The sequence below is a fragment of the Budorcas taxicolor genome, chromosome 2 (assembly GCF_023091745.1).
Source record: "Budorcas taxicolor isolate Tak-1 chromosome 2, Takin1.1, whole genome shotgun sequence".
NCBI classification, from domain to species: domain Eukaryota; kingdom Metazoa; phylum Chordata; class Mammalia; order Artiodactyla; family Bovidae; genus Budorcas; species Budorcas taxicolor.
In genome coordinates this window covers 133,380,645-133,401,757 of record NC_068911.1, presented here as the reverse complement: position 1 = coordinate 133,401,757, position 21,113 = coordinate 133,380,645, and the positions used below count along the sequence as shown (strand labels likewise).

The following is a 21,113-nucleotide window of genomic DNA, read 5'->3' as shown; positions in this document are numbered from 1 at the left end:
GATCACTTCCCGAGCATACTTGCTTCTCTGTGGCTTAAGGGTCACTTTTGACTGGGATTTGTTATCAGATCAAAACTGTCCATTCAGCAAATATTATTTTGTAACTCCATCTGTAATCCTATTTTACAAACAAGGATCTTCTTGGCTTTCCATCACCAAATTGTACTGCTGAATTGTATTCTATTTAAACTGATTTATAATAATGCATGAAAATATCTGACTAAAAATGTTATTTTGTGGATGCCAGTTGCAATAATCATTCCTTATTCAGATGAGAATTACATCTAAAACTTTATAAATCAATTTAGTTTGGTACCCTAGTGCTTCACATGAGAAATAATGTAATAGTCACCACTGAGCCCTATCTTTAACTCATCTATGAGTTTCTAGTGTTAAATTTCTTTTTCTTCTTCTTTTTTTAAAAGGCATTATTAGTAAAGAGCTGTAAAAAGTGAATTGGCCCTAAATATAAGATCCCTGATTGGGTTCCCCAGGTGGCACAGTGGTAAAGAATCCAGGCAACACAGGTTTGACCCCTGGGTCAGGAAGATCCCCTGGAACAGGAAATGTCAAGCCACTCCAGTATTCTTGCCTGGACAATTCCATGGACAGAGGAGCCTGGTAGGCTACAGTCCATGGGGTTATAATGATTTGGATGCAACTGCGCATGCACATAAGATCCCTGATTAGCCTGAAGATTTTGTTCTGGTATCTTTCTTTAACAAAGTGAGATATTTTTCCTATTGTTTGGAAAGGGTACAGTGAGATAAGACTGGTTAATCACCAAAGGACCTCACCTGTTATCAGTGAAACCTACCTGAGACCACCTGTATTCGATAACTATCTCATAAAGATATGCTGCTTTTCTACAGAACCACAGGGAGTCAACCTAAGTAACCTAAGCTTGTTTTTAGAAGCGATTTAAAACTTGCTTTATTTAATAGAAAAGCGAGTACTAAAATGAGATGACATTTCCATTAACCTACATTTCAATTTTCAAGAACGCTTGAGGTTTTGCAAAATATTGTGAATGGGAAATTTGTCTATAAAGAACATTAACAATTCAAGCAGGCAGGTTCATTCATTTGTCATCCATTCATTTATTTAACGCACTTTGGGGTCAGCTATGTGTCAAAACTAAGAATATGAAGACAAGAAAGGCCCCCTGACTGCCCCCAAGCAACACATAATCTCCCTTGGGACGACAGACCACTAACCATCACAGTACAGGGGCAGAAGGCAGAGAACCCCACTGAAGCACAAAGGAGAACAGTAGAAGGGCCAGTAATTCAGGAGGGGTAGGAGGGCAGAGAAAGGAGGCACCTGAAAGGATTCCTAAAGGGTAGGACACTCACGAGTGTCAACTGCAAATGCCAGTTGCCTTGGATGTGAGACCGGAAGTTATGTCTTTGGATTAAAAGCTGCATGAGGACAGAAATGATGCTCTCACCTCTTCCTTTCCCATTCATCCATGGGCGGACCCACCAGAGATAACTGAGGAACTCATGTCACTGCAAGACTTTAACTAAGTAGTTAACTTCCCACAGGGCTTGACTAGATTGTGTATAAACACACCATGCAGATTTGTTCTCACATCTCCTAAGAGCTTATAATTTATAATGTAAGACATAACAGTTGTTATTATTCTTAATCTTCAGAACTGAAATGTCACTGCTGTGTGACAGATTGGGAAACAAACTAATCATAAAAAGGCCATAAAAGCTAATAACTAAAGGAAATAAAAGTGCAAAAATAAATCAATGTGAAATTACAAATGATCAGAATTTTCAGTTGTTTATTATGATTTATTTTATTGAGCTAAGAAATCTATTAACCTTTTGATATGGGAAGATGGAATTTACTAACTGAGTTAGAGGAGCTCTACTTTCATTGTCATGCAGATGGATAATATTTACAACTTAAACATCACCCTCTTTCAAAATAATGCCAACACTTTGATAAGTTACTGAAATGCAACAGCAAAAACACCATCTACTGTTAATCTTCATACATACATGTGGCATTGGTCAGGACAAACAGATGAATGTGGCGCTTAAGCCAATGCGTGAAGCATTCACACTGAACCTCTATTGTCTGTGAGATGATGGATCAGCCTCCTTCCACATTTTGGCTCGACACTACCTCTGTTTTGAATAAGACACTCTATCTGCTGAGCCTACCATATTGGTCTGCCCGCGGGCCGTGTTTTGTAGGGAATCAACTATTATGACTGATTCTTTAAAGTGCTTTTCCTTCTCATAACCCAACTTTAAGAGCTGTTCAGCCCATCCATCAACAGACGTTTGAAAAGAGGCCAATATCTGGTCAGCACTGTGGTGCCAAACTCAGCTTCTTCAACTGGGAACACACTCTTGCCCGAGGGTATGACTGTGAGTCACAGAGAATATGAAGCCACAATATAAAAGGGCACAGACTTCTGCCACTGTTCACTCAGTGGTCAATAAGTGAACACAGTTCTGTATTAATATAATATAGGGAATATAATATGGAATACAATAGATAAAAAATTGGCACCCATTTTTAAGATAACACAGAAGATCCCAAAGGAATCCTATGTGGAAGTTGGTTTTAACCATGTCCCCAAGTAGGAGGTTTGTTCTTCTGTGCTCTGGGGTTATTCTGGTGGAACACTCTGGGAAGTGGTAATATAGAGGAAAGAGCAAGAGAAAGAACCAGAACCAGACAGAGCTGAGTTTAAATCCTTGCTCTTTCACATTCCCTGAAAGTCTGACTTTGACCAAATCACTTTATCTCAAGCCTTTGTATCTTCATCAGACAAGTAGTACTTGTTTATAGATCTTCATATTAAATAACTTTTCCTGGTGCTGGGAAAGATTGAAGGCAGGAGGAGAAGGGGACGACAGAGGATGAGATGGTTGGATGGCATCACCGACTCAATGGATATGAGTTTGAGCAAGCTCTGGGGGATGGTGAAGGACAGGGAAGCCTGGCGTGATGCTATCCATGGGGTCACAGAAAGTCAGACACAACTGAGTGACTGAACAACAAAAAAGCACAGCTGACAAAGCTGGGGGAGCTTTTAAAAATACACCGTATCAGGTCATGTTCCTGCTTAATTCCTTTCAGTGGATACTTTTGCCCTTTGAATAAAACCCTACATGTTTCTATGTCAGGATCTAAATTTTGGGGGGCACAGAACCCCTATGACAGTCTGGTAAAGCCTTGGGGGTCCTTCTCAGAATAATAGTTAACTAAAGTACATAGGATTACAGAGTAAATCACTCATATTGAAATAGCATTGACATTAATAAAAATTTTATGCTACAGTAATATATATGTGCTTCTCTGTCAACATCAAATAACACAATAGGGTGGTAAGTTCTGTAACTACAGTAATTTTACAGTGTGTGCTAAGTCGCTTGGGTTGTGGCCAACTCTTTACAACTCTACAGACTATACCCCACAAGGCTCCTCTGTCCACGCGATTCTCCAGGCAGGTATTCCTGGAGTGGGTCGCCATGCCCTTCTCCAGGGGATCTTCCTGACCCAAGGATGGAACCCTTGTCTCCTGTGGCTCCTGCACTGCAGGAAGGTTCTTTACTGCTGAGCCACTGGGGAAGCCCCAATTTTGCAATAGAGATGAACAAATAGCATTTTAGGATATCTGTAACAAACGTAATTTGATATGAAGATATTTGTGATTTCTAGTTGTGAAAGTCACAGGTACTCCAGCTACTCCTGTGGGTTGTTTTTCTCCCTTGCCTATATTCATGATTGTAGGAAATTTTAAATTTCATTCAGACAGGAGTAAAGATGAAAATTCATCTTTTCCCATCCAGCTTTGTGGACCCCTGGCTTCCTCCTCAGGCATCTGGTTTTGCTTTTCTACCTGGAACACTCTGCCCTTGGATCATTGCATGATGTTCCTTTCCTGTTTTCTTTATCTCAGCTTGCATCACCTCCTCTGAGAGAGCTGCCCTGATCAAGCCCACCTAAGTAGCCACCTACCTGTGCTACCCTGCTGTATTTTTCTCATCGTAACATTATTATCTGAAACGATCACGTTCATTTACTTGTTCTTGTGTTTACTCTCTGTTTCCCTGCCCTAAAAAGCAAGCTCCATGGGAGCAGGACCCTCATCTACACATTCAGCGCCACATTGCCAGCATCTAGAACAGTGTAGAGGACGAAGTAGGCGTCTGATACTTCTTGGCTAAATGGAGGCAAAATTACTAAGGATTCCAGCAATGTTACTTCTCTTGTTGTTCATTCAGTATTTGAGCTACTAGGAGGACACAAAGAGATGAAAGACAAACTCCTGCCCTCAAGCAGTTTAAGGCCTAGTAGAGGTGGGAGGCAGCCGGCCATCTAGAAAGCTGGAGGGAGTTCCAGAGGAGGCTCCTCCACTCTGCTGTGCAACCATGGACAAACCTCTGGGAGGGCCTCATTTCCCCTAGTGCAGATGAGTGGTCTGGACAAACTGATCTCCGTAATTTCCTATGATCTACAGTTTATGATCATTTTAGAGCTAACAGTGAGTGCAAGGGAGCAGATACGGCAGGTGAGGGGTTGTGACCAGAAGTGGAGGAAAGTCACAGAGAAGGACAAGATTTGGAAGGACTCTGATATCATCAGCCTCCAACAAACAATGAGGAGGGGGGATTCTCAGACTCTTGAACTCTGTGTTGAAAGACACTGTAAAGGCCACCCAGCATGACCACTAGGTAATGCTTTGGATAAGCCTATGAGGCTGTTTTTGGAGATGTAACATAATACCCTTGCATTTAGATGGAACCCAGCGTGGCGGATAAGAGTATCAACGGTAGAATGGCACTGCTGGCTTCAAATCCCAGCTCTGTTGCTTACTAGCTATGTGAACTTAGGCAAAGCACTTACCTTCTCTGTGTCTCAATTCCCTCCTCTGTAAAATGAAAATAACTACATGGGGTTATAGTCAAGACTAAATGAGGAAATGAATGTAATAGGTGTCACACACATTCAGTACATGCTACTTATGATTGTGTGGAATGGCTTTCTCCTGTGTCAAACTTATTATGTATCCCTCACCACCCGCCCCCCTCCCTGAAACCACTTTCCTCTTGTTCCATTATAACTGAGTTTTTACTAGCTAGAGACTACATTATCCAGTTTGGAGTTTCTGCAAACCAATATATAATTATACCTTACCTTTTCCTTGACATTCACATGAGTATTGAGTTCGGCCATCTTGCTTCTAGTGGAATAAGCCCTACCAAGAAGGAAAAAAAAAGATTAACTTTTAAAATGGATTTCTCAATGTGTTATTTTTATGCTCTCTTCCAATATAGTAAACAATTTCATTTTGCCATAATCATAAATACCAATTTAGAATACAAAAATACTTCCAAGCTAAGCACTTGTCTTCGACATGGTCTAAAAGCATGTTACAATAATTCCAGATGACAACATAAAATCTTTTATTCATACTGTACTGACACAGAAAATGACAAAATCAGATGGGTATGCACCTAATCTGTGTTCTTTATTATGTAAAAGAATGGTGGTCAAAAAACAGTGAGAGGAGGAAAAGTGCACCTATTTTAACTAAGCACTGTCATCATACTCTCTACTGCTTCAGTGTTTTTCAATCTCAATATAGCAAACACTGATTGAGTCTTTCCCGCATGCATGTAACTATACCAAAACACTCCAGGAAGAAACAGGAGAAATGGTTTCAGATTAAAACGTAAAAAACACATAACCGTTTTAAAACTTGCATTTTCACTTATCAGTATGGAAATATCCCTCTGAATCTACACATATATACCTTTATCATATTTTTAATGACTATAAATTCATGATCTCTCGTCTCAGAGGCACTCTTAAAACTGCCCATAATCATTGTCTCCTAAAGTTCTTTAGGTTTTAAGCATTTGGTATCCAATCTTCTTTGAGAAGTGGCCCACTATGAGAAGATCTTTATTCCTAATATCTAGCTGTGGCATTACCTTCTCATCTGGTCTAAATCCTTTGCTATTATTAAAGAAGATAGACTGTAAGTCTTTTATAGTTTCAATCTCTTTCTGAAATTGAGCACAAATGACTTACAATGGACAGATTGGTGCGGAAATTAGCAGCGAGATAGGCCAAGATATCAATATACTATCAATTTGCATGTTTTGTCAATCAAAATTTACTTTCTATTTGCTTTTTTGTCAATCAAGAACCACTAAAGCTCTTTCTTATATTCTTTGACTTTCGCTACAAAGTGTATCTAGGCGACTTCCCTAACTATCCAGTGGTTAAGACTCCATGCTTCCAGTGTAGTGGCCACAGGTTCAATCCTTGATTGGGGAACTAAGATCACACCAAAATAAATAAACAAGTGAAACAAAATAGCTTACCTCCAAGCTAGAAAAACCAAGAGTGTATCTAGATTTGATACATTTCAAGGTTAGCTTGCAAAAATTCTGATTTCTCCCCACCATTTTCTTTTAAGCTTAGGTCTTAAATAAAGCATAAATTCAGATCCATTACCTTCTGCTGAGCTTGGCAATACGTAACCTTAACTCTATCACCACTCAAATAAGAATCCATATACTATTATCTGTTATTAAATATTAATGTTAGAAACAGTAAAATTTTATTTTTACAAGCTTCCAAATGATACTGTCACTAACACACGAATTTGGGCACTGTGGTGGGGGAGACGCTGCATACTCAATCACCAGAGAGACAGCTCCTTTCCATATACTCTGTAAAGAGTGCCCATCCCACTGGATACACCTCCCATTTCACTAACTCTTCCAAATGATAAATCTTGTAACCTCTGCCTTGACATAAGGGAGAAAGTAAATAATGCTAGCTGGCAAATAATGTCTGAATTTCATTCTCATATATTTTTGCCCCTGAGAGTAACTAGTAAAAGACAATAGGATTATTTTCTGATTATCCATAACAGTGAATAGAGATGGTATGTGAAGTATAAGGACAAATATCAGTTTTTTGGGGGTTTTAACAAGCCATAGATGTGAAACCTTTGATCAGTTACCACAGTGCCTGCAAGACGGTCGATAAGCATGATATCTGAAGACATTTGAATGGTTGATTTTCGAATTCAAATAGAGGTTCTGGCATTATGCAAACATACATGGCTTATGCATGGATTTTTCCACATGTGATAGTGTATGGATGTGTGAGAGAGAACGAGGATGGGGGAGGTAGTGAAAGAGACCCAGGCTGCCACAATGGAGTAAGGAAGGCTTAAAGGATACAGGAGGACTTGGGGCTGTTTGTCAGGATGGATCTGAGCCACACCTCCTCTCATTAGGCTAGATTAGCTAAGTCTTCCAGACTCATCTACTCCTGCCATTAAGGAGGTGTGAAATCTGATAGAAAAGGGGGTTTTGTTTTTGTTTTGCTTTGATGTCTAAGATTTGAGTGTGCAGCGTTTTCTAAAGCTGGAGTGTTGTAATCTACGTAAGAATCAGGGAGGAATTCCACGGAGCACAGAAAATTTCTGAAATCTGAGTAACTGGCAGTATGGAATGGTGAGCTAGATTAATAGAAATAGACAATTTCCTTGGCAATTTCCTTTCTCATTGACCTCGGCGTCTAAGTCAAAGAAGACTCTTCTTTGGTTGTGATGCCAGTAAGATTAATTACAATATTATTTGGTGGCGGGGTGGGGGGAATGCTGACTGAGGGTAGAATGGGGCTATTACAGGTTCCTCAGATGGGAAGATAAGATAAAAATAATTTGTAGGGAGCTGTTCTTTGTCTATTTTATGCTTTTTTTCTTTTTCCCCTTGCGTGAAGGGCTGCCTGTACAGGTGATCCCTTCCAGCTGGATTCTAATGGCCTCTGCATGCCAAGGCTCTCCACTGGTTGGTGTGTAACAGAGAGAGTGCAAAATCAGCTACAGCTCCAGTTATGGAAACTAGAGGAAAGATTTCAAAATAAATAGAAAGTAAATCTGGTTTGCCTTAAAGAATTAAGAGTTTAAGTGGTTAGAATTAAGAGTTTAGATAGTTAAATTGGGTTTCATTAATAAAGACGAACAACGAGGACAAGGCTGATCTTCATTGTCAAAGGTCCTTGCTGAGTCCACACCTGGGCTTGGCAATAGCCTGCCCAGAATACTCTGAAGCACGCCTCGCCCTGGCACAGCATCATGTGTTCATTGCCTTTCCTCTGACCCCCTCGCTCCTCTGAAAATGAAATTGTGCTATGCCCCTGTTTTCTGGGATTCTGTTCTCTGTTATGAACTGTATCTGGACAGTCAAATCCCCTGAATATGACTTGTTTAATTCGTATAGTTGTTAAGGAAATTTTCCTCTAAGAAACAATATATTGGCACCTCCTCCTAAATGACAGGTCCAGAGTTCAGCAACTTGAAACTCCATCCCTCAAAGTTGCAGATCCTTTGGGTTAACCTGAGAAACCTTGGATGCTGTGAATAAGAGACAGAAGTCTGGAGCCAACAGATTTATTTCTTCCCCTCTCACCACACTCAGTCACCACCCTTGATGGTCTATCAGTAACATAGCTTGATCTCGGAGTTTTAAATCCAAAAGAAAGGTACAATGATCCCACACTCTGACTTCTTGGGAAAGAACCTGGTTTCTAATCCTGTTATCACTTAAAATTGCTCTTAGAACAGACCAATGACTGAGGCCTAACTATTCAAACCCACACATAAACATCCCATGCATGTAACTAATCAATAGAAAATGAAGATAACCAGAAACACAAGTCCTGATCCTGGAACAACATTTTAACAGCTTAGGAATGTTTGAAAATTTTTTCCTGTAATTTTATACTTTGGCTTTCAATTTTACATATAGCCCAGAGAAAAATAAAGATCAAGGAAACTGTTGAAGTTTTATTTATGCAATCTCAGATTAATATCTTACCTCAGTCTAGATGCATGTTCCACAGTCAAAAACTTATTAGGAAAGATATCAGTCCCAAAGGAAAGAATTTCACTGTTTATCACCAATATATCATCTATGTACTTCTCCAGTGTAAAATTAATAATGCACAACTATAGTTACCACCAATCACTTCATGTACAAAGTTATATCAAACTGAACTGACTTATGCAAAAATCTTACTTAATATGCATTAATGCTAGTCAGAAAATCTATTAGTTTGTAAAAAAGAGAAATATTCTTCATGAAAAATAAACCCGAAGAGTATAAATTCTGGAACATATGTTTGTTTCAGCATTTCTAATTAATACAATTCAGAGAAGGCTAATATATACAACAACCTAAACAACTGAAAAAGATATTACATATATATTAATATATCTCATGTAATCATATATATTATAAAAAGTTAAAGAGTGTAAAAGAAGGTGTTAGTTGCTCAGGCATGTCTTACTCTTTGTGACTGCATGGACTATAGCTCACCAGGCTCTTCTGTCCATGGAATTCTTCAGACGAGAATACTGGAGTAGGTAGCCAATTTTCCTCTCCAGGGTATCTCCTAACTCTGATCAAACCAGGATCTTCCGCATTGTAGGTGCGGAAGCCCTACCATCTGAGCCACCAGGGAAGCCCAGTCTCTGTTTTCGCTTGTTTCACTGTGTAGGCAGTAATAAAAGTTTCACTTTTGTTTCTCTGAAACCTATTACTACTCTTAGACTGACTTTCCTGTTTTCATGTATCCTATTACTTTTCTGGAATGGAATTTAGAGGCAGAGGAAATACATAAGAAAAAAAAATTTTAATAATCATTTTAACAATTTTTTCAAGGTTATTTATGCAAAGTCCTCCCATGATTTATAAAAACCTAATAGAGAATGTCAGTTGGTATGAGAGGGTGGAGGTCAGAAAAAAGAAACTTACTCATGTCATTTACTTGCAAAGCCAGATTTGAATGTGGGCTGGTCTGAACTGGAATGTCCTGTAAAATACTTCCTGGATTTCAAAGGCATGCTAAAGAAAAGGAATGAAAGCTGTCTCAATACTAATTTATGTCAATCGTGTGTTGAAATGATAATATTGGATATGTTGAGTTAAATAAAACATTAAAATTTAACTCCACCCATTTCTTTTCACTTTTTTACTGTGTCTACTAGAAAAATTTACATGGCCTATGTGGCTTACATCTGCTAGAAGCTGGTGTCCTGGAGCAGTGGCTCTTCAAGTGGGCTTCCCAGAGGAGCAGCAGCAGCATCCGAGAACTTGTTAGAAATATAAATTCTCAGCCCTTTTCCAGAAGGGCTGGATCAGAAGCTCTGGAAGTGGGTACAGTGGTCAGTGCTTCAAACTGCCCTCCAGGGCATTCAGACCCCCGGAGACTAAACTGAGATCCACTGCCTGGGAATATTAAGAATGGGCTCCTCTTTGATCCCAGTCACTACACACAACAAATAGACTCTCCAGAAGCCTAGACAGATAAACAGGGTGTGGGAGTTTAGAGGGTGGTTTCCTACCAATTACCTTGTTAGGGAATGGTCATTTCACCAACATACTAATTATAATAATAGCAATAAATATGGAGCACTAATATTGTGCCAGGCACTCTCCTTAGTGCTTGATATAAATTTATCCATTTAACCCTTGTGTGAAGTCGCTCAGTCGTGTCCGACTCTTTGAGACCCCGTGGACTGTAGCCCGCCAGGCTCCTCTGTCCATGGGATTCTCCAGGCAAGAATATTGGAGTGGGTTGCCATTTCCTTCTCCAGGGGATCTTCCCAACCCAGGGATCGAACCTGGGTCTCCTGCATTGCAGGCAGATGCTTTGTCCTCTGAGCCACCAGGGAAGCTTATTTAACCTTTATGCCCCTATAAAGTAGAAACTGATTATGCCCATTTCATACACATGAATGCTGAGCAACAGAGGTTCCGTGACTAACCCAGAGTCCATGGTAAGTGACAGGGCCAGGACTCAGGCACAGGCATTGTGACTCTGGAGCCCAGAGCCGCTGTGCTGGAAACACTTCAAAACCATCACAAACAAGTCATGGAGTGCATTACACATGAACTGCAGGAAGAATTCTGCAAGGAGAATAAAACCAGTCCCGGCCACTGCCTTTTCCAGTCAGGCAGGGATGTGATGTATGCCTTGTATTATACATTCACAGGGCACACAGACTGCAGAGCGAACCACTGAACTCGCAGGGGAATGGGCGGGAATGTACCTATTACAAAGAGATGGCTGTTTTCCTGTGGCTTCTGCCTCTGATGAGAGTGTTAGAAGCTGCATTTAGTGGGCCCTTGGCCAACAAGCTGCTTCCCTGATTCTATGATGTTGCCCAGAGGCGCCACGACATTCCAGGGTCTAATGTTTAACTACTACATCTTTCTAAATTAAAGTAATTAAAGTGTCTCTGTAGCCAATTTTTGTACAGCCTTGACAGTGTTGTGATTACATAGATCCTGAGACGTCATCTCGTGGCTGCCTCAGAGAGGAAGAATCGGGACTGATCTTGTGGTGCTAAGTGCTAGGTCATTTCAGTCGTGTGTGACTCTGTGTGATTCTGTGGACTGTAGCCCACCAGGCTCCTCTGTCCATGAGATTCTCCAGGCAAGAATACTGCAGTGGGTTGCCATGCCCTCCTCCAGGGGATCTTTCCCACCCAGGGATTGAACAGGAGTCTCATGTCTCCAGCATTAGCAGGTGGGTTGTTTTATCACTAGCACCACCTGGGAAGCCCTGATCTTGTGAGGAGGAAATCAATTATGTGATGTGACTGGAAAAGCAGCAGAAAGCCTCTGTCGAAACAGAGCGCCCCATGATCTCCCAGAGTGCCAACGCCTAGGCTGAGAAAATCTCTTAAGAGATGTCTACATTCTTACTTAGTTTATGGCATGCTATCATCTCCTGAAGAAAGGGTGACTTCATATATTAATTTATTTCATTCTCTACTGCCATCATTTGGCCCTTTGCAGAGAGTGGTGCTCTGACAGAATGAGAGACAGGACAGGTGAGTTTTGATAGAGATCTAGGGAGAAGCTGCAAATTTACCTATAGGGCCACCATTCGTCCTGGTGGAACATCTGAGCAGAGGTTCTAGGTTGTCAGAGTATAGCATTAGGGCCTCAGGTCTCCAGCTGCAGAAAAAGAGGATGGAGTTCTAGAGGAGGAAAAGTAATTTCCCTCTTACCCTTTGAGTTCTTAGTTGGGGCCCCTGTAATAAAAGATTAATAAGAGAAACAAACACATGCTTATTAACATGTATATCTCATGGTATCGCTCAGTTGTGTTTGACTCTTTGCGACCCCATGACTGTAGCCTGCCAGGTTCCTCTGTCCATGGGGTTTTCCAGGCAGGAATAATGGAGTGGGTAGCCATTCCCTTCCCCAGGGATCGAACCCACGTCTCTTGCATTGCAGGCAGTCTCTTTACCATCTGAGCCACGAGGGAAACCCCATATCTCATGGACACATGGAAGATGGTCAGGAGAAAATGAAGAATTCTCCCCCCAAGGTAGCCTAGAATTCAGGATAAATACCATCTTAACAGGGAAAGCAGAGGGGGTACAAGCCTCTGAGGGGACAGTAAATGATTTTTAGGAAAGACAAACAGGTCCTTAAAAGAGCAGATGGGAGCTATGATAGCTTGTGACAAAGTCTGCTGAGTGTGGTGTCAAATCTAGTTTCCTCTTCTGTGATGAGAGTCAACACGCCCCCTGGGAGTTTCACCAACCAGGGAGGGAATTTATGGCAACTGAGTTCTTGGACGATCTATCTTTAAGCAGAAAAGCGGAATTCAAAGCAAGTCTCTTCCTGTAGTTGCTGTATTTCAGTGCCCATAGCTCACCAAATACACCAAAGCATCACATTTGGGGGTACTATGCTCTGAACTCCCACAGCCATGTTTTGGGATGGCATCTTCTCTAACCTTCAGAGCACGGGACCTCTGTGGCCCTTGTCAGCTCACAGGTACTCAAGTCTGTAAGGGCCCTCGGGGTGATGGGAGCAGTGAGCAGCCAGAGCAGCTGAAAGCTGAAAATTTACCTTTAAAAAAAAAAAAAAAGACATGGGTGCTGTCTCCCATATGTATTAGGCTATTTCTCTGCAAAGATCATCTTTAAACTGGCCAAGGACTAACTGTCCAGTTGCCTAAGCACAGTCAAGGGGACTGACATGCTAGCTAGCTCAAGAGGGCAACTGCTCCCTCTATAAAACTGGAACCTTGTCTAAATGTAACAACATGCAGGTTTTCCATTGCTCAACTTTTCCATTGCTTAATCTCTCTTCCGTTTTGTGCTCTCTTTCCTTTCACTCCCACCTTTGCTGTTCCTTATCTGGTCTTGTAATTACTGAGGTCTCTCATATTCCAAGTACTTCAGCCACTTCTTTTGTGGTTTAATTCCCACAGTTTAATAAAGGTTCTTGTGCAGTGCCTTGCTCCTTGGAGGAAAGTTGCTTTAATTATTAGGAATGAGGACACATAAACAATGAAACAGGGAACGGTGACTGAAATATGACTTTCATATGAAGGGTCCTAACGTACACTTTTTTTGTGTAATTTGAAGGGGGGAAAAAAGATCTCAAGGTTGCATTTTTATTCAAAGACACTTCAGTGGACTAAACCCACTAGAACAGCTTCACGGAAAAGCATTTTAAGGGCAAATGTCAGGGGAAAAAAATTCACATTTAAAAGCCCAGTCTCTGCCTCTTTTGAAAAGCAGGGTTAGCCTTTGGTTTAGAAATGTCACTGCCTACTAAGTTCTTTGTAGGGGGAAGAAAGAAAATTGAATGTTTTCTTTAAACAGGTCATTAACAGTCAATACTTATTTGAAAAATCCTGCTTCTAGAGGCAGATAAAAGCTTCCAATCACTTGAGCACATCCAGGGCAAGATGGGCTGATGCAAGTTTCAGACCTTTCTGGGAGAATGTCTTGACTCTACAGCCCCGGGTGCTTGTAGAGGAGGCAGAGTCATCTGGATTGTACGCCCTTGTACACGCTGCACACAGAGTGGTCTGGGAGAGCACAAAGCAGACTTGATGGCGAGCCCAGCTTTGCATTTTCCATTTTAGTACCGGCAAATGCGTATGAATGAAGATTAACCATTTTTGCATAAAGTGCCAAACCACCTCCTCACTCACTGCAGCAGAATGCAAATAGGAGCAAAAGAGCAAAGGACAGCTAAAATAAATGCGTAGATCTCAGGCCCCTGAGAGCACAGGGGGAGGGTGCATGGCAGGCTCTATTAGCATTCATCTGTGGCCTGATTTTTCTATTTAATTTGAAATTATTTCATTGCATAGGTCTCTGACAGCTCGAGAATATAAATAAATGCCTTTTTCTAAAAGTGACCCAATGCTGGCTCCTGGAAGACTCTGCTTCTGATTGCTGGGCTTTCAAGCAAACATGTGTTTCCATAGAGATGTGGCTGAGCGGGGCCCAGTGCAAGTACCCACTTGTATCAGCAATTCAATTATGCTGCGTTCTTTCAAGATGCGATGATGTCAGCTCAAGTCTTTACAACAGGCCCATCCTCAGAGATGCCTTGGGAAAGGTGAAGTGGCCGGCGTTTTGAGGTTCAGAAGAATAAATCCATTCTCTCCAAGCATGCTATAATAAGCTGTCTGCCCACAGATCACACCGCCTTGCCCACCACGCCTCTACTGCCCACGGAACATATCCCAAACCCCAGAAGCATTCAGACAAAAGATTAAGCACAGTTCTCCTCATACCCCTGAGCACCAAAGCACCTCACACCAACTCCCCAAATGTTGAAAAGGAAATAACACACCTTCTCTTTCTTTTTTTTCCCTTTCCCCCAGCTCTTTACCCAGCTATGGCAATTCCTACACAAAGTTTTTTCTTAATCTGACAAACATTTACTAAACACCTACAACATGCTGGGCTCTATGGAGAATGCTGGCAATAGTCACAAAATAACACTTATGGAACTCTTCCCATATACTCCAGGTAGCTCAGACTGTAAAGAATCCAGGTTTGATCCCTGGGTCGGGAAGATTCCCTGGAGAAAGGAATGGCTATCCACTCCAGTATCTTGCCTGGAGAATTCCATGGACAGAGTAGCCTGGTGGGTTACAGAGTTGGACACGACGTAGCAACTAACACACACACACACTTTCCTGTATACCCAAGTATGAACTTGGGCACTTCCCAAGTATAAACTCATTTAATTCTCATAAAGACCCTGTGGAGTATGTTAACCTTCATTTTATAGAGAAAGAAATGTGAGCACACAATGGTGAGCTCCTTGAGTCACACTGCAGGCAAGTGCCTGAGCTGGGATCTGAACTCGGACCTCCTGACTCCAGGAGTTCTGTTCAGTTCATTTCAATCACTCAGTCGTGTCCAACTCTTTGTGACCCCATGAACCGCAGCACCCCAGGCCTCCCTGCCCATCGCCAACTGCCGGAGTCTACCCAAACCCATGTCCATTGAGTCGGTGATGCCATCCAACCATCTCATCCTCTGTTGGCCCCTTCTCCTCCTGCCCTCAATCATTCCCAGCATCAGGGTCTTTTCAAATGAGTTAGCTCTTCGCATCAGGTGGCCAAAGTATTGGAGTTTCACTTTAGCATCAGTCCTTCCAATGAACACCCAGGACTGATCTGCTTTAGGATGGACTGGTTGGATCTCCTTGCAGTCCAAGGGACTCTGAAGAGTCTTCTCCAACATCACAGTTCAAAAGCATCAATTCTTCAGTGCTCAGCTTTCTTTATAGTCCAACTCTCACATCCATACATGACCACTGGAAAAACCATAGCCTTGACTAGACGGACCATTGTGGACAAAGTAACATCTCTGCTTTTTAATATGCTTTCTAGGTTGGTTATAACTTTCCTTCCAAGGAGCAAGCGTCTTTTAATTTCATGGCTGCAATCACCATCTGCAGCGATTCTGGAGCCCAAAAAAAATACCTGCCCCCAAAGAAGCTTAAACCATGTGACGGAGATAGATATACAAGCGAAAATACAGAAAAGAGGAGCTGGGGGAGGAAAGCAGCATCAGGAAATTAGACCTGGAATTGACCTGGCTAAAGGTTTGGGGCAGAGCACCACTGGGGTCGTGATCAACCCAGCTGGCCAGTCTCATCAGAGGGTTAGGGGCAGACTTGCAGAGAGGGTGGGCTGGAAGTCGGCTTGTTTTTACAGCAAATCTTGAAGGAAAACACTGATACCCATCTCCAAAGAAAACACGTGCTGTGGTTCTGCACTATAGCTCTGGCCTGGCAAAGAAAAGTACTAACAAAACCTGGCAAACAAAGCTCTACCTTCACCACCAGTTCAGGGAAGCGGTCTCACTTGTCACGGAATAAACATCTGGTAAAGAAAGCCACCATCTCTCCAGAGCGTATTCTGGTTTCAAAAATCTTTCTTCTAAGGAACTCACAATATTCCTGCTTCATTAAGTCAGCACCTTCCTAGTAAACACTGAACGGTTTTCTCAAAGTAGCAGAGAAAGTCAGGTCCCTCCTACTTCCTTGAAACGTTTGCCCCTGGCACCAACTGAATCAAAACGGGCTATGATAGCATCTGCTGGGAGAGAAATGCTAGGGAACTGAGGCAGAAGAGAACCAGAGGCAGCCGGACCCTCTCAAGCCTCCTTCCCCAACCCAGTACCATTGCTCCTAAGCCTCTCTCACAAAATCCACCTCGACTCACTTGGTAAAGTGTCCAAATCAGGGCTTCCCATGCACAGCTTGGCTGCCTTTCTCAACAGACAGATAAGCCTTTCCCCTGAACTGACCACCTTTATCAACTTGCTTTTACTGCATCCAGTCATCTTAAAAGTGTGACTCAGGTGGAGTCGCAGACTGGAGTAGGTAGCAGGATCCTGAGTGTGGTGGCTGGGTAACCAGGGGTGGGATGGTGGCTGAGGACACCTGAGGCTTGGAGGGACTCACCTTCTGCAAAAATGCTTGTTTCCTTTATGTAAAATTGCCCCGTGCTCTGGCTTTCAGGCCTCTGTTAGCGAATGCTCAGTTTTTTCGTTCTTCTCCACTTGGGGAAGGCAGAGCTGTAAGACTGAACTTGCAACTTTTACTCCGACTGCCCCAGGGACTCAGAGACAGTGCGGGTGGGACCGCAGTCATCCTTCCAAAGGTCAGTTTCTGAGAATGTGAGTCAGTTAAGGGCTTCTAATCTTCCCGTGACACCAGGACAGGCAGGTCAATCAATCAGCAAACATTCCTCGCCCTGCACCTCCTCCCTGTTCTAAAACCTGTTCCTGGCTCCAGACTTAACTGGAGGCAACTGCCAGCTAATCTTACACCCAATGAATAAGGTACTACTGTGTCCAGGGGTATATACATTTTATTTGGGCTGATGCTGTCACCCAGAGGAATGAAGTTTTCAAAGTGGATTTTACCAATGAAAAGCCAGTGTAAGGAGCTTGGGGGCGGGGATAACCATTGGAACTCAGAAGAGAGAAGGCTTTCTTGCCTGTCAGGCCTGTGCCACCTACAGGCACCTTAGTCTCATATATGTTTGTTTGTTGGTTTGATATTTTTAAAAAAAGAAAGAAAGAAAAATCACTCATAAATTCAACACATTCTGAGAAAGGCACTATTTCTCTTTAGGCCTCTCTTGGTCCCTATCGTCTCGCTAACCACTCCCAGGCAGTCAGCCAGCCCTGTGGCAGGGGTGTCTGCATTAATTATGGTGCCACAGTCACCAGACACACAGGATCTTTGGTGTTTGTCGTTCAGTCGCTCAGTTGTGTCCAACTCTTCACAACCCCATGAGGTGTAGCATACCAGGCTTCCCTGTCCTTCACCATCCCCAGGAATTTGCTCAAACTCATGTCCATTGAATCAATGATGCCATTCAACCATCTCATCCTCTGTCGTCCCCCTTCTCCTCCTGCCTTTAATCTTTCCCAGCATCTGGGTCTTTTCCAATGAGTCAGCTCTTCGAATCAGGTGGTCAAAGCATTGGAGCTTCAGCTTCAGCATCAGTTCTTCTAATGAATATTCAGGGTTGATTTCCTTTAGGATTGACTGATTTGATCTCCCCTTGCTGTCCAGGGGATTCCCAAGAGTCTTCTTCAGCATCACAGTTTGAAAGCATCAATTCTTTGGTGCTCAGCCTTATTTAATGACTAATGGAAAAACCATAGCTTTGATTATACAGACCTTTATTGGCAAAGTGAAGTCTCCGCTTTTTAATATGCTGTCTAGGTTTGTCATAGCTTTTCCTCCAAGGAACAAGCATCTTTTAATTTCATGGTGACAGTGACTGTCCACAGTGATTTTGGAGCCAAAGAAAATACAGTCTATCACTGTTTCCATTTCCCCCATCTATGTGCCACAGAATCGGGGTCCCCTAAATGATCACAAAGAGGAAACACTGCCCATTTTCTGCTATTCAGATTCTTCCTTATCTTCTTATGATAGAAAATAAGTAACTGCAATTTACCAAGTTTGAATCTCAACTCTGCCTCTTGCTAGTTTGGGGACCTAGGTAATTTACTCAACCTCTCTACACCTTCATTTCCTCATAGGTAAATTGAGGCTATTTATAGTAACTACCTCCAAGTGTAGTAATGAAGATGAAATGAGTTCATACTTTTCAAGTGATTAAAACAGTGCTTGGGGCACATTACGTGCTATAAGATAAATCTAAACAGATAAATAATCTCATCAATTCCTCCAAAGCATGTGTGGTTGCTTTCCTCCATCTTCACTTTGCAGGTGAAAAGCTACACCATAAAAGGCTATTGTCATGCATCTGGCCAGTGATGGAACTGGTCCTTGAACCACAGTCTTCTGACCACAAGGTGCCCTCATGTAGATACACCCTTCCCTTGCCGTGGATGCTGCCACTTTAAATGAGGCAAAGGGCAATTCCAGGGCGCTGTGGGTGGCAGCACAAGGCTGAGGCCTGACTGCAGCATCTTGAGAAACTCCGAGGGCTCGGTGTCCACAGAGCCATTTGTTTATCATGTTCTTAAAATTTAAGTAAATCCAAGACTATAACACCTCTTCCTTGTAGAATGACTCAGAAACCCACGCCAGATCACACTTTCCTGCCTTGTGGCTGGCAGGTGTGGTCAGTGCTCTAGTGACCAAGTTCACCTCCAAGGTACTTGTCTTCAGAGGGCAATGAGCAGCTATAACACGGAAAGGACAAAGTTCAAATAAAGCCTTAGAGCTAATAACAGAACAGCCTAAAAATTATGAAATCTCCTTTGATATGTGCTGATTTTAGGTAATTGTATCAAGATGGATAAAAGAGATAATTAACATAATTTTAATGTCCTTGAATTTATTCTAATGCAATCACAGATAATAAAACTCATTTTGACTGATAGGTTCAAAATTCTAGACATCATATTCACTACCTTAGCAAATTTTATTTCAATTTCTAGCTATAATAAAAAATAAAAATTTGCCAACTGAAATATATGTTGTTTTGGGACAAGACGTACTTTTAAAAATGAATTACAGAAAGAATCCCTTCCTTTTAAAAAGCCTGTCTCTGACCAATTCAACTTCTCCTTTCTCTTTTCCAAAGTACTTAGGAGAGTGCCCTGACCTTTGAAATGTTCAATAAAGACATGTGGAAAAAGAGGAATAAATGTCTTCTCACTTTTATTTTTCCTTTCTTGGTTGCAATGATTCATTCCCCAGGTTTCAACATCAAGTATTGGGGAATCACTTAAAACAAACATTGTCACCATTAAAACAAGCAGTGTCAAATGCCACTCTAGCCACCTCACTCACACACCCTCCAATCCACTCCTTCTCCTTCTCCCCACTTATCTCCAACCCAGCAGTGTCCTAGTCAGTCATGGACACTGAAGCCCTCTATACCTTCCCAGATTGGACCCCATGTATCCCATGTCTTTAACCAGGTAACTTGCCCAACATCTCCTACTTACTTTCTTAACTCAGGGACTTGTACGCAGGATAACCAGGTAGCTAGACTAGCCCTCCAGTTCACCTCCATCAAAGCTCTGTCTGAAAATGTATCTTTTCTGTGGAATATGAGGGAAAAAGAGTGGGTTCTAGCCCAATGCTAAACACATTTAACCACTAACCTCACCATTAAATACTCTCTAACTCCACTGAAGAAAGTAGGGAAAACCGCTAGACCATTGAGGTATGATCTAAATCAAATCCCTTATGATTATATAGTGGAAGTGAGAAATAGATTTACGGGTCTAGATCTGATAGAGTGCCTGATGAACTATGGACGGAGGTTTGTGACATTCTACAGGAGACAGGGATCAAGACCATCCCCATGGAAAAGATATGCAAAAAAGCAAAATGGCTGTCTGGGGAGGCCTTACAAATAGCTGTGAAAAGAAGAGAGGCGAAAAGCAGAGGAGAAAAGGAAAGATATAAGCATCTGAATGCAGAGTTCCAAAGAATAGCAAGAAGAGATAAGAAAGCCTTCTTCAGCGAGCAATGCAAAGAAATAGAGGAAAACAACAGAATGGGAAAGATTAGAGATCTCTTCAACAAATTAGAGATACCAAGGGAACATTTCATGCAAAAATGGGCTCGATAAAGGACAGAAATGGTCTGGACCTAACAGAAGCAGAAGATATTAAGAAGAGGTGGCAAGAATACACAGAAGAACTGTACAAAAAAGATCTTCATGACCCAGATAATCATGATGATGTGATCACGAATCTAGAGCCAGACATCTTGGAATGTAAAGTCAAGTGGGCCTTAGAAAGCATCACTACGAACAAAGCTAGTGGAGGTGATGGAATTCCAGTAGAGCTGTTTCAAATCCTGAAAGATGATGCTGTGAAAGTGCTGCACTCCATATGCCAGCAAGTTTGGAAAACTGAGCAGTGGCCACAGGACTGGAAAAGGTCAGTTTTCATTCCAATCCCAAAGAAAGGCAATGCCAAAGAATGCTCAAACTAACGCACAATTGCACTCATCTCACACGCTAAGTAAAGTCATGCTCAAAACTCTCTGAGCCAGACTTCAGCTATACGTGAACCATGAACTCCCTGATGTTCAAGCTGGTTTTAGAAAAGGCAGAGGAACCAGAGATCAAATTGCCAACATCCACTGCATCATGGAAAAAGCAAGAGAGTTCCAGAAAAACATCTATTTCTGCTTTATTGACTATGCCAAAGCCTTTGAATGTGTGGATCACAAGAAACTGTGGAAAATTCTGAAAGAGATGGGAATACCAGACCACCTGACCTGCCTCTTGAGAAATCTGCATGCAGGTCAGGAAGCAAC

At 42.0% G+C, this 21,113-nt stretch overlaps 1 protein-coding gene and 1 non-coding gene across 5 annotated transcripts in view; both read right to left on the bottom strand.

The window, feature by feature from the left end:
• The window catches only part of SPATS2L (spermatogenesis associated serine rich 2 like), a 183,891-nt gene that overhangs the window by 90,804 nt on the left and 71,974 nt on the right, over positions 1 to 21,113 (bottom strand). For all 4 annotated transcript variants that reach the window (XM_052655200.1, XM_052655203.1, XM_052655202.1 and 1 more), the window contains one exon: positions 5,170 to 5,230. In XM_052655200.1, coding sequence (XP_052511160.1) covers positions 5,170 to 5,208 — 39 coding nt within the window. In that variant the 5' untranslated portion in view covers positions 5,209 to 5,230. The remainder of the gene's footprint in view (positions 1 to 5,169; positions 5,231 to 21,113) is intronic.
• On the bottom strand, positions 10,664 to 10,735 carry TRNAC-GCA (transfer RNA cysteine (anticodon GCA)). Its single transcript has one exon. It is a non-coding gene; the product is annotated as a tRNA-Cys (tRNA).